The following is a 13,738-nucleotide window of genomic DNA, read 5'->3' on the forward strand; positions in this document are numbered from 1 at the left end:
TGTTTCCTATGTCCTATACTGAGTGCTGGAGAAGCTGGCAACCTAGAAATGCCAAAGGGTGCAGACAAGAAAAGCCCAAAGGAAAATGGAAAGCCTTCTCTCTCCAGACAAGGGACCAGGAAACAGGTATCCTAACAAGACAGAATACTTTTGGACAATAATTTCACCACTCTGGCCAAATGCCACAGAAAAAAACTGAGGCCCATCTTCACTCCTTGCCATCAAGGGCTGAGAGAGGAGGCTAGGCTTCCACACTCACCAGCTGTAATGAAGCGCCCCACCCACACCCACTTGGACTTCTTGTCCACCGAACAGCAGTAATGAGGCTCCCTGCCATGGTGGCAATGGGGACCACATGGGGAGCAGTAACAAGGCACCTCCTCCCTGGGGAATCAATGAAGGCCAAGGCAGAGCCGGAACTTCCACTCCCACCTGGAAGTAACAAGCATTTCCCTATGCCCCCCAGCAGCATGTGTCAGAGCAAGTCCGCTTAAACAGAAAACTTAAATTCCAGAATCTCATAACAAATACCTAAAACATCAGGATACAATTTATAAAAATTGTCATTCCAACAGCCCAGAAAATTTCGACTTGAGTGAAAAGAAGACAACAGACCCCAACAGCAAGATGACACAGATGTTGGAATTATCTGACAAGGACTTTAAAGCAGCTCTAATAAAAATACTTTAGTGAGCAATTACAAACAAACTTAGAACAAATGATAAAAAGAGTCTCAGCAAAGAAACAGAAGATATAATGAGGAACTGAACAGAAGTTTTAGATATGAAAAATGCAATAATTGACATGAACTCAACAGATGGGCTCAACAGCAGAATGGAGGGAACAAAGGAAAGACATACTTTCCCGTCAGCAAATCTGAAGACAGAATAGTAGATAGTACCAAATCCGAATGAGGGAAACTAGACTGAAAAAAAAATTAGCATAACTTCAGAGCTATGTGGGACATTAACAAAAGATCTAGCATTCACATCATCAGACTCCCAGAAAAAGAAGAGAAACAGTATTTGATAGGAAAAGTATTGGAAGAAACAATGGCTGAGAATCCCCCAAATTTGGCAGAAGCCATAAATGTAATAATCAAGAAGCTGAGGATATCAAGAACAGGATAAATCCAAAGAAATCTACACCAAGGCACATCATAACTTCTGAAAACTAAAGAACAGTTCTTGAAAGCAGTGAGAGAGAAAATATATTTTAGCTACAGTGGAAAAACAATTCCAATTGTAGCCAATTTCTTATCTGAAACTATGGAGGCCAGAAGGAATTGGCACATTTTTCAAGTGCTGAAAAAAAGAAATTGTCAACTTCACATTCTATATCTGGCAACAATATCCGATCCCCCAAGAATGAAGCGAAATCAAGACATTCTCAGATGAAGAAAAACGAATAGAATTTGTCACCAGCTGACCTACTCTTTAAAAAAAATGGCTGAGGGAAATTCTTGAAACAGAAAGGAAACGATTAAAAAAAGGAATCTTGGGACACTAGGAAGGAAGAAGAGTAAAATATGCATAAATCAAGTAAGCTTTCCTCTTCTCTTGAATTCTCTAACTTATGCCTGACACTTGAAGCAAATATTAAAACATTGACTGATGTGGTTCTCTCAATGAAAGCAGAGGAAATACTTAAAAACAACTATATTATAAATGAGTGGGGGAAAGAACTTTACAGGAATTAAGGTTTCTACACTTCACTAGAATTAAGTCAGCACCAGCAGATAATTTATGTATCTATAAAGTGTGGGTTTGCACAGCAGATTTTAGCAGGTTGAGGGCTCAGGCCGAGAGCATGTAGAAGCAGTTAGCTCACTCTTTCTAGATGTGGCGGCTGGCAAGGAAAGAGGGCTGGAACTAGAACTACTGTAGACACAAGGAAAGCAGCCAGTGGAGAAGAGCGCATATGCTAGAGAACGTGGATGATGGAGCACAGGCGGGGAGGTAGGATGAAGGAAATGGCTCTGGGAAGAAAGGGTCTCTGTGTATGAGAAAAGATGAAATTGGCTGAAGATACACATTAGAGACAAGGTGAAGGAAATTGAGGGCGTTGCCTGAGGATGATTCTCCTCCCAGTCAAGTAGGCACCTGCTGAGAGAAAGGATAAGCCGGGATAAGGGAGATGATGATGGTTTGGGGCGCAGAAAGCGGGAATGAAAGACAGACATTCTGAGAGTGTCAAGAGCTAAAGCTGAAGTTTTTGATCTGTCGCTACTTAAAAGCTGTAAGATAACGAACTGATCAGCAGGTGGCAGTGTCCGCGGAGGCTCGCATCCCGTCAGCCCTGGCGCTCGGGGCGGAAACAGGCGCGGTGGTGACTTTCTGGCCTGCATCGCCTCTGCTCCTCTATCCCGGCTGACGTTGGACAACAAAGATGGCGGCAGGAACCAGCAATTACTGGGAAGGTGAGGGCGAGAAGGCCTCCGGGTGCGTCCCACGAGGGTGAGAGGGGCTGAGTGAGGACAGATCTTGGGAGAAACAGCAGAGGAAAGAACCAGACCTCCGGAGCGGCCGAGCTGAGCAGCGGGGCTTGCCTAATTGGGAGCCCCAGGGCCTTGGGGATACCGAACGGTCTGGGGCAGGGGTCTGGCCTGGCCGGCCCCTGTGAGCGGGACGTGGGGCAGGGGTTGGACAGAGTGGACAGAGCGGGGATGTGGAGGAAGAGGGATCTGAATCGCCTGGGTAGAATTATGTTGAGGGAGTAATGGAACTCGGACGAAGGGGCTTGGGGTACGAACTCTGAGAGGAAACGAATGTTGAGGGAGAAGATCCAGAGCCCGGGAGACTGGAGGAGTCGGCGCAGTGGAGTTGAGGTCACTATTGGAAATCTGAGTGGGAAAAGAAAGGAGGAACTTGCATTCCGGTCCGCCGGAGGAAGTATGAAGAGAATGGGAGACAGAATGTCTCCTGTTGGGTCCGCATGACAACTACAGGCTGGGAACTTCAGGGTTGGGTGTTTGAAGGAAGAGAAAATGACTTACCATACTGCTCTGGAGTCTTAGAATCGGTTTTAATGAAAAAGTTGAGAGAACCTGTGTGAATTGCAGTTACATTTGCTATACTTCTCCCACCAAAAAACCTTCTTGTGATTTGACAAATGCATTTATTTAATTCCTGAAAATATAGTCCGATAAAGTGAGCTTACGTAAAACTCATTCCTGGACCGTGGTGATCAACAAGAGCAGAGAAAGCTCACCTTTTTCTCCCAACTCTCTCTTTGCTTTACTGCAGCATAGAAACTACTTTCCAAGTTCCTTTGACCTGTTTCTATTGCTATCCACTGAAGCCTCTAGAAACCACAGTATTGTCACTATCAGCCCCTTGGTCTAAGAAACTTCATTCTAAATTTATCCAGATTTGCCTATCATACTTTCTAAATGCTTTTACTTGTGTTTCCTACTGGAGAAGACAATTATTTCAATCACAGAAAAGCGTGCTTATGGTTTAAAACGTGTATCACCATGCCCATTTGAAATGTGTGTACTAGATAGAAAACTTTTTATTTTATTTTATTTTATTTTTTGGAGACAGAATTTAGAGTCTCGCTCTGTTGCCTAGGCTGGAGTGTAGTGGCGCGATCGATCTCGGCTCACTGCAGCCTCCGCCTCCTGCGTTCAAGAGATTCTCCTGTCTCAGCCTCCTGAGTAGCTGGGACTACAGGTGCGCACCACCACACCTGGCTAATTTTTGTATTTTTAGTAGAGATGGGGTTTCACCATGTTGGCCAGGATGGTCTTGATCTTCTGACCTCGTGATCCGCCCACCTCTGCCTCCCAAAGTGCTGGGATTACAGGTATGACCCACTGCTCCTGGCTGCTAGAAAACTTTTAAAAATTATGTAGAAGAGGCTACTGATATCTTTATTACTAGTCGTTAGGCTGTGGTTTTTTTGAAGCAGCATGCTATGATATTACAGCAGCTCATTACTGACAACCTACTCTGTGCCAGCTGCTTTAAGCATATGATTACCAATACATAGGCAAACCCTGAAGGTAGGGGTTTAAAAAACCAGAAGCTGAAGGTCATAGGTTAAGTAGATTGTTGATACATCTTAGAGTCAGTAAGTGGCTGTGCCGAGATTCGAACTGGCTTTTGGTCTCTGGGTAAATATGTTCCACTATGTTAACTACACTTTCTATTTCTGTTTGAAAAGCATATTGAAATAATGTTTTGTATTCTTTATCACTGAAAGAGAGATTCTTACACCATTACCTCTGGTACTTCTGCCCTTTTATTTTAACCTTTACTTACCTTGAATGAGAATACTCGTATCTGTGTGTGGTTGTCCAGACTGTGGCTTCTGTCACACAACCCCTTAGATGCTAGACTGCTAAACCAATTTCTCTACTTGCTTGTTTGCTTCTGCTGTTAAAACTTACATACTTATTTCTGTCATACTCATATTCGACCTTGTTAGTAGCACATAGTTTATTGTTAGTTTTAGCCCTCCAAATTACTTTCAGTAAGTTTTTTTTTTTTTCTTTTAAAGACGGAGTCTCGCACTGTCGCCCAGGCTGGAGTGCAGTGGCTCAATCTCCACTCACTGCAAGCTCTGCCTTCCAGGTTCATGCCATTCTCCTGCCTCAACCTCTCAAGTAGCGGGACTACAGGCACCCATCACCACGCCTGGCTAATTTTTTGTATTTTTAGTAGAGACAGGGTTTCACTGTGTTAGCCAGGATGGTCTGGATCTCCTGACCTCATGATCCACCCGTCTTGGTCTCCCAAAGTGCTGGGATTATAGACGTGAGCCACTCTGCTTGGCTTCAGTAAGTTTTTTAAAGGCGATTTTTGGCCAGGCGCAGTGTCTCATGCCTGTAATTCTAGCACTTTGGGAGGCCCAGGCGGGAGGGTCACTGGAGCTTAGGAGTTCGAGACCAGCCTGGGCAACATTGTGAGACCTCATCTCTAATAACAGAAAAAAAAGAAAAAGAAGAAAAGAAAGAAAAAGGCAATTTTCATGGTAACTTTTTTTCTTTATGTTCAATTGAGAAGTCATTTTGGTCTGGGCATAGTGGCTCACACCTGTAATCCCAGCACTTTGGGAAGCCAAGGTCAGTAGATCACTTGAGGTCAGGAGTTAAAGACCACCCTGGCCAACATGGTGAAACCCTGTTTTTACTAAAAATACAAAAATTAGCCAGGCGTGGTAGTATGTGCCTGTAGTCCCAGCTACTTGGGAGGTAGTTGAGGCATGAGAGTTGCTTGAACCCAGGAGGTGGAGTCTGCAGTGAGCCAAGGTCATGCCACTGCACTCCAGCCTAGGTGACAGAACAAGACTCCATCTCAAAAAAAAAAAAAAAAAAAAAAAAAAATTCATTTTGCTATTATGCAAAGAAGTTCATGAGCCTAATAAAGCTTTGGAACATAAAAAGCAAAATCTCTTTCAAAAGAATAATGGCTTCTTTCTTACAACATTAACTGGTAAGTTGATAATGCTGGTCATAAACCATAGTTTTAGTTCATTTGTGATTTGTATTCTCTTCTTGTTTTTCTCTGAATTACAGAATTTTAGTTATCGCTATATAAATAGTTTCAGGAATGGTAGAACAACTTTTGTTTTCTAGCCATCTTTGGAGTAAAGCTGCAAAGTTGCATCTCCCATTACTACTTCCCTTCCTGTCCCCTCTGAAGTTTATAAGTGACTAATCTGCTTTGCTGGGCAAGTCCTTGGTTTCCTTCTTTTAAGACTTTTCTTTTCCTTTTTTTTTTTTCTTTTGAGACATAGTTTTGTTCTTGTCACCCAGGCTGGAGTGCAATGGCACAATCTCAGCTCACTGCAACCTCCACCTCCCGCGTTCAGTGATTCTCCTGCCCCAGCCTCCTGAGTAGCTGGGATTACAGGCGTGCGCCACCACGCCTGGCTAATTTTGTATTTTTAGTAGAGATGGGGTTTCTCCGTGTTGGTCAGGCTGGTCTCGAACTCCCGACCTCAGATGATCTGCCCGCCTTGGCCTCCCAAAGTGCTGGGATTACAGGCGTGAGCCATCGTGTCCAGCCAACACTTTTCTTTATGGGTGTAGCTAGATCAGTATATGATCATTTTCATAGTTTGTTTTCTTCAGAATAGTCTTGTGATTTTTGTGTCTACTTTTTATGTCTAATTATTTGTTGTTGTAATTTTGTTAAAGATCTCAGGAAACAGGCTCGACAGCTGGAAAATGAACTTGACCTGAAACTAGTTTCCTTCAGCAAACTATGTACAAGTTACAGTCATAGCAGTACCCGAGATGGAAGACGCGACAGGTATAGGTACTACCAGATTCTGTCTCTTATGCCTTAACTATGCTTTTAAAGTGTTAAAAAAGAAACTAAAATATATAACTTCTGTAAGTTGGTCTGTTGGTGAAGTTTTGGTGTTTTGTCATTGACTGTTTTATTTTTTAGTGACTTACTAAAATTCTTCCAAATTCTTGAGACTAGCATTTATTTGGAATCTTTAGACAAAGATTGTTACAGTGTCAGGAGAAGCCTGCTAGAACCTCAGAATAAGTTTGTATTAAAAATATGAGTGTCTAATTCAGCCAGTGTAGGGAAAAGGTGGCTGATTTGCCCATGTGGTATGTATTTCTTGTGTTTTCCAATTGCTAAACGGACCTGTGGATCTACCCAAGTACCAAGTATACATACTGCTTTTCTGGTGTTTATTCTATTAGAGGGTATCTAATGCACTGTGTATCCTTGTTATTCATTATCAAAGCTGTCTTTAATTTTGGTACTTTTTGGAGAAACTGGTATATTACCATATTAAATGTATGGAAAATATGTTCTTATCTTTGAAGCTTATGCTCACTTTAAGTCATCCACTTGTTTCAAGAAAATATTAGGAGTAGACAGGTACAGTGGATCACACCTGTAATCCCAGGACTTTAGGAGGCTGAGGTGGATGGATCACTTGAGCCCAGGAGTTCAAGACTAGCCTGGGCAACATGGTGAAACCCTGTCTCTAAAAAAAAATAGAAATAAAAAAAAATTGTTTTAAATTAGGCAGTATTTAAGACAGTTACAACGAGTAATATCATGGACCCCCAAGTGCCTTTCTCCCATTTTAAAAAAATGATAATTACTCATTCCATTGAAGCCCCTTATGGCCCCCCACTTTCTCCCACCCCTTAATCAAAATGTATTCTTACTGCATGTTTGTATTCCTGAGCAATTCATCGTATTCTATTATGTTATATGGTATATATATAGTATGGTTATTTTACAACTTTTTTTTTCTTTAACATTTTTGAGATTCAGCAATGGATTCATTTAACTCTGGTATATTCATTTGAAATTTATATGTAGTATTTTATGACTGTATCACAGTTTAACCATTTGATGATGGCCATTGTTTCTAATTTTTGCTAATTAATAATAACAATTTTGATAGCTGACATAGAGTGTTCATTATATGTTAGGTAAGCACTTTTTATAAATACTGCTGGGAACATTTTTACACAGAATGTTTCTATATACCTAGTGGTGAAATTGCTGGTAGCAGAGTTGTTGTTAATCCACACTTATTTTATATACTTTTTCAAAGATTAGAAGTGAGTAGGATATTTGTCAGCTAATAAAAACAATAAAATCTGAGCTTGGATTTGAATCTAGGTCTATCTCCAGACCCACAGTCTAAACCCTACTATATTGTGTACATTTGAACAAAAAGCTAATTTCAACACTATAGCCAAAGTACTGTTTCTTTTTCATAAGGACTCATTGGTTGTAAAGGCAGCAGGGCCAACATTGACTCTAGGATCTCAAAATAAATTACTAACACATCAAATAGATTGCATTGCTTTGGACTTGGCTTTATTTAGCAAGAGAATGAAGAATGTTCTTTCTGTGCATTTTCTATGTTCCGTGTGCTTCACGAACTAATACTTTTTTTATTCCTCTAAAGGAAAAACTATCTTGAAAACATTTCCTAAGAAATTCTACCACAAACTGAAACTGGCTTTGTAGAATTACTTCAGCCTAACTACCCTTTTAAATAAAAATCTAAGGCCATGAGGATCAAGATTTGATGTGTATTCTAAAGTGTCTTGTTTGATGCCCAGGTTGGAAGCATGTCACAATGAGTCAACTAAGCAATAACTAGAATATGATTTATTCCAGGAATCTTTCTTTCTTTTTTTTTTTTTAACTTTCTGTATTTTGAAAACTTCAAGGTCTATGAATCATTCATTACCCACCTATAAGATGAATTAAATTTAACTGAATCCTAGTATTGTGAAGAATTAGTTTTTGGCCATTTCCCTTTAGTCTGTCCTGATGAATATATGAATATAAGGAGTATGGAATAACCAGTAGTAGAGATTGCTCTCTCATTCATTCATTCAACAAACATTTAGTGAGCATCTACTATGTGCCTGGCTCTATACTAGGTGCTAGGCATATATCAATAAATAAGACAGAGCAGTTTTTTCCTCCCTTCATGAAGCTTTAATTCTATTGGCATATTGTTCTTTTTCATATATCTGGTAGAGGAGGATTTATATTAGTAGTCTACAGAGCATTTTTTAATCTTTTTCATTTGCCACACCCAGGCACTGTCACAGGGTAGGACAAAGTCTTCGGTAAGATTGGAGCTCATAGTCATTGCCTGGGCATTTATCTGTGTCCGGTATAACTCCGATCTGTATTGAGCTGCTCATTGGATGCTAATACATACCTAACCCGATGAAAGTTAGTGGTGTTTTAGAAAAGGCAAAAGAAACACTCAGACAGGTGGGTTTAGAATTTGAATCTGTCAAACTTAAGTTTCACTTATAAAAAGATAGATTTTTGACCATTCACATTTGAAAAGGCAATTTAACACAATTCTACGAAACAAAAAGATGATTGCATACTGTAAGTGGAAATGTAGAAGATTAGTACCAAAGTATGCAGGTGGCTGTATATATTGAATTTAAAGCCAGTTCCTGAGTATTCGTTAGCTAGTTATCCAATCTGTGGATCATTTAAACCTCAATCTTATTTCCTCTTGGTAAGAGTCAAGGAAAGAAGAGAGAACTTAATGTTGAGGTTGAAGGAACCATAATTCCTTTGGGGTAAAAATGTAAAAGATTGTTTCTCACAGACCCTATATAACATAATCCATAATTCATTTTTATGGTTCATATTAATTACCTTATTATTTTAAGTATGTTTTAAAGGACTGCATTTGAGTAATGGATCCTCTTTAACTGAACTTCTTTTTAGTTCTGATACAACACCCCTTTTAAATGGATCAAGCCAAGACAGAATGTTTGAGACAATGGCGATCGAGATTGAACAACTTTTGGCAAGGGTAAGTGCTTTGTTAAATGGCTGTTTTGCAAATAACTGTATACTTGTTAGATAGGATCCTGGATTGTATTGAGACAGACATGTTTAATGAAATTATCCATTCCATTCAAGATGTGTACCTCCCCACACCACTTGAATTTTGATGACAGCCATTCTCAGGTGATACGATGTTATTTTGGTCTTTATGGATTATGTGGGGGAATGCTTAATTCTTACTTGATATCTTGTTTGTTTTTTGTTTTGTTTTGTTTTGCTGTCAACCAAAAGGGCATATAGGCAAATAATTTGCTTTTAGCTGTTTATAGTGCTTAGTAAAATATTTTTTTTTCTTTATTTCTAGCTTACAGGGGTAAACGATAAAATGGCAGAATATACCAACAGTGCAGGTGTCCCCTCCTTGAATGCGGCCCTGATGCATACATTACAGCGGCATAGAGACATATTGCAGGTAATATATTGGGCTCGAGACATTTTCATTATCACAGGAGTTCAGGTTTTTTTTTTTTTTTAATCTCTGCATTGGATATGTGCACATGTATTTAAAATGACAAAGAGAAACATCTGAGAAAATAAATGCCATGCTAGAGGGACTTGTTTTACTTTTTTTTTTTTTTTGGTCACCATTATAAAATTCTGAAAATATCTAATAGCTCTTGCTATTTCCTGGCGAAGTTGACTAATATTCATCACTGGATGATATACTTCCGTTCTGGGAGACCTAGCTAGCTAGCTGTAACCGTGAACTAGTCAATGGTCATGTATAGACAGTAACATTGTGGGTTAGAGTGTGCTTTCATCTGGCTTTGAAGATGACTAATTTACTATACTCAGTGTATTGTTTGAGAAAACAATAAATGTTTATGCACCAATAAAACTAAACTCTTAAAGATTTAAATGGAGGATATGTTAAAAATATAGTAGTACAAATAGGAAGGCAATTTTTTTTTTTTTTTGAGATAGGGTCTCTCTGTCACCCAGGCTGGAGTGCAGTAGTGCAATCACAGCTCACTGCGGCCTCAACCTCCCAAGCTCAAACAATCCTCCTACCTCAGCCTCCTGAGCATCTGGGACCACAAGCACATGCCACCACACCTGGCCAATTTTTTTTTTTTTTTTTTTTTTTTTTGAGACGGAGTCTCGCTGTGTCTCCCAGGCTGGAGTGCCGTGGCGTGATCTCGGCTCACTGCAAGCTCCGCCTCCCGGGTTCACGCCATTCTCCCGCCTCAGCCTCCCGAGTAGCTGAGACTACAGGCGCCCGCCACCACGCCCGGCTAGTTTTTTGTATTTTTAGTAGAGACGGGGTTTCACCGTGTTAGCCAGGATAGTCTCGATCTCCTGACCTCGTGATCCACCCGCCTCGGCCTCCCAAAGTGCTGGGATTACAGGCTTGAGCCACCGCGCCCGGCCCCTGGCCAATTTTTTAAAAGTTTTTTAGCAGAGACAGGTCCTTGCCGTGTTGCTCAGGCTGGTCTCTAACTCCTCTGTTCACAGGTTTTTACTATGTTGCCCAGGCTGTTCTCTTAACTCCTGTGTGTGGGCAGTCTACCCACCTCGGCCTTCCAAAGTGCTAGAATTACAGGCATGAGCTGCTGTACCCAGCCACAAATATTTTTAATACTGTGAAAAGTCAGCAACTATTTCTAATTTTAAAAACTGTTTTTAAAAGTAGGAATAGATGGCCAGACGCGGTGGCTCATGCCTGTAATCCCAGCACTTTGGGAGGCATGAGGTGAGTGGATCACCTGAGGTCAGGAGTTGGAGACCAGCCTGGCCAACATGGCGAAACCCCGTCTCTACTAAAGTACAAAAATAAGCCAGGCAATAAAAACATTCCTATTGAATAAAACAACACAAGGATACCCATGATCACTACAAATGCATAACATTGTTTTTGAAGTTCTTGATGGTGCAATTAGTAAAAAGAAATGAAATGTAGGCTGGGCATGGTGGCTCACGCCTCTTGTCCCAGCACTTTGGAAGTCTGAGGTGGGTGGATCATTTGAGATCCGGAGTTGGAGACTAGCCTGGCCAACAGGGTGAAACCCCTTCTCTACTAAAAATACAAAAATTAGCGGGGCATGGTGGTGGGTGCCTGTTATCCCAGCTACTTGGGAGGCTGAGGCAGGAGAATAGCTTGAACCCTTGAACCCAGGAGGTGGAGGTTGCAGTGAGCCGAGATTGTGCCACTGCACTCCAGCCTGGGCAACAGAGTGAGACTGTCTCAAAAAAAAAAAAAAAAAAAAAGTTGTAAATATTGGAAAGGAAGAGGCAAAATTTCTGTGAGGTAGCAGGATAAAATTTTATGTCTAGTATACCCAGGAAAATTACCTGATAAAAAGTTAGAAACAATTAAATTCAGTAAGATGGTAGATTATAAAATGAATACATAAAAGCAAATAGTTTTCCTACTATGATAGGAAATAAATGATAACCTGTTAGAAAATATAAGGGAAGAAACTATAAAGTATTTATGTATGAATTAAATAAGAAATGTGTAGGACTTGTATGTGCAAAATTCTACTGAGGGACATAGAACAAGATTTAAGTAAAGGAAAGAGTCAGTCCGTTTTTGGATGGGAAGACTTTTGTCTGAATTGCATGGCATCCCAGTGGAGACAGCAGGGTTGTTTTGTTGTTTGTTTAATTAAAAACAAATGACAGAATGATACCAAAGTTCATTTGGAATCATAGACATACAAGAACAACCAAGAAGAACAACTTGAAAATGAAGATAAGTGGTAGAGGGTTTGTAGTTCTCCCAGATCTTAAAACCTGTTAAAAAGCTGAAATAGTTGAAACAGTTTGATACTAGAGGGAAAAAAAATTAAATAAATAAGAACAATTAAACAGAGTAGAGTTTATATGTAGACCCAATTATGTATGGAAATTTTTAGTTTCTGATAAAGATGTTGTTTAAAATCAGTGCGGCAAAGAGAAATTATAAAATAAATGGAACTATAACCATTGCCTAATTATTCAGGGATTTAAAAAAAAGAATTCTATCTCAATCCTCCCATCCAGAACAAATTCCAAATGGATCCAAGAAGTGTAGAAAAAGAAACCATAAAGCAGAGGTGAAATTTATAAACTTTTGAGCAGAAAGGACTTTCTAAATAAGACTTGATACTGGAAACTGTAACAAATGACTAATTTGCTTACTACACAGAGAAATAATAGAAATAAGAAAAAGACAGTAGGAAAATGGACAAAGGGTGTAAAATTGCTTACAAAAAATGAGTGGCCAAAACTATAAAAACAGTTTCAGCAGTATTTCCAAATAAAAATACAGAAATCTAAAAGAGGTGATTTTTCACCTGTCAGGTTAGCAAATGTTGAAACATTTATAACCCATTATTGGCAAGAATAAAAATTAAAAAACGGCACTCCTATATTGCTGGTGGGAACATAAATTGATGTAATGTTTCTAGAAGGAAGTTTAGCACTACCAGAATGTAAATGAATGTAACATTCTTTGATCCAGTTATTGTTTTTTTTTTTGAGATGGAGTCTCGTTCTGTTGTCCAGGCTGGAGTGTTGGAGTACAGTGGTGCAATCTCGGCTCACTGCAGCCCCCGCCTCCCGAGTTCAAGCGATTCTTCTGCCTTGGCCTCCCAAGTAGCTGGAACTACAGGCATGCACCATCACGCCCGACTAATTTTTGTATTTTTAGTAGCAATGGAGTTACATCATATTGGTCAAGCTGATCTCAAACTCCTGACCTCGTGATCTACCCAGCTCAGCCTCCCAAAGTGCTGGGATTACAGGCGTGAGCCACCGTGCCCAGCCCTGATCTAATTATTCTATTGCTAGGCATTTACTCCTTTTTTTTTTTTTTTTTTTTTAAGCTCTTTTGAACTTAATAGACATTTACTCTTTAAATACACTTTTTTTTTCTTTTTTTTTTCAGACAGAGTCTCACTATGTTACCCAGGCTGGAGTGCAGTGCGCGGTCTCGGCTTACTGCAACCTCCACCTCCCGGGTTCACACCATTCTCCTGCCTTAGCCTCCTGAGTAGCTGGGACTACAGTTGCCCGCCAGCATGCCCGGCTAATTTTTTGTATTTTTAGTAGAGATGGGATTTCACTGTGTTAGCCAGGATGGTCTCCATCTCCTGACCTCGTGATCTGCCTGCCTCGGCCTCCCAAAGTACTGGGATTTCAGGTGTGAGCCACCATGCCTGGCCTAAATATACTTTTAAAAAAAAGAAAAAAAAGAGCTCAGTTAAAAAAATACATATAAGAATGTTTATTGGCAGTATCTTTTTTGTTTTGTTTTTAAACAGAGTCTCGCTCTGTTGCCTAGGCTAGAGTGCAGTGGTATGATCTCAACTCACTGCAACTTCTGCCTCCCAAGTTCAAGTGATTCTCCTGCCTCAGCCTTCTGAGCAAAATAGCTGGGACTACAGGTGCGTGCCACCACACTGGCTAAGTTTTGTGTTTTTAGTAGA

At 40.2% G+C, this 13,738-nt stretch overlaps 1 protein-coding gene across 8 annotated transcripts in view; it reads left to right on the top strand.

Annotated features, from left to right (window-relative positions):
• Positions 1 to 2,292: 2,292 nt before the first annotated feature.
• LOC105476873 (golgi SNAP receptor complex member 1) overlaps positions 2,293 to 13,738 on the top strand; it is a 56,321-nt gene continuing 44,875 nt past the window's right edge. For 5 of the 8 annotated variants that reach the window (XM_071082627.1, XM_071082628.1, XM_024791375.2 and 2 more), the window contains exons 1-4: positions 2,293 to 2,419; positions 6,146 to 6,266; positions 9,204 to 9,291; positions 9,631 to 9,738. In XM_071082627.1, coding sequence (XP_070938728.1) covers positions 2,389 to 2,419; positions 6,146 to 6,266; positions 9,204 to 9,291; positions 9,631 to 9,738 — 348 coding nt within the window. In that variant the 5' untranslated portion in view covers positions 2,293 to 2,388. Of the gene's footprint in view, positions 2,442 to 6,145; positions 6,267 to 9,203; positions 9,292 to 9,630; positions 9,739 to 13,738 lie in introns of all 8 variants that reach the window. The other 3 variants (XM_011733161.3, XM_011733169.2, XM_024791380.2) reach the window with 3 other exon arrangements.

The sequence above is a fragment of the Macaca nemestrina genome, chromosome 17 (genome assembly GCF_043159975.1).
Source record: "Macaca nemestrina isolate mMacNem1 chromosome 17, mMacNem.hap1, whole genome shotgun sequence".
NCBI lineage: Eukaryota > Metazoa > Chordata > Mammalia > Primates > Cercopithecidae > Macaca > Macaca nemestrina.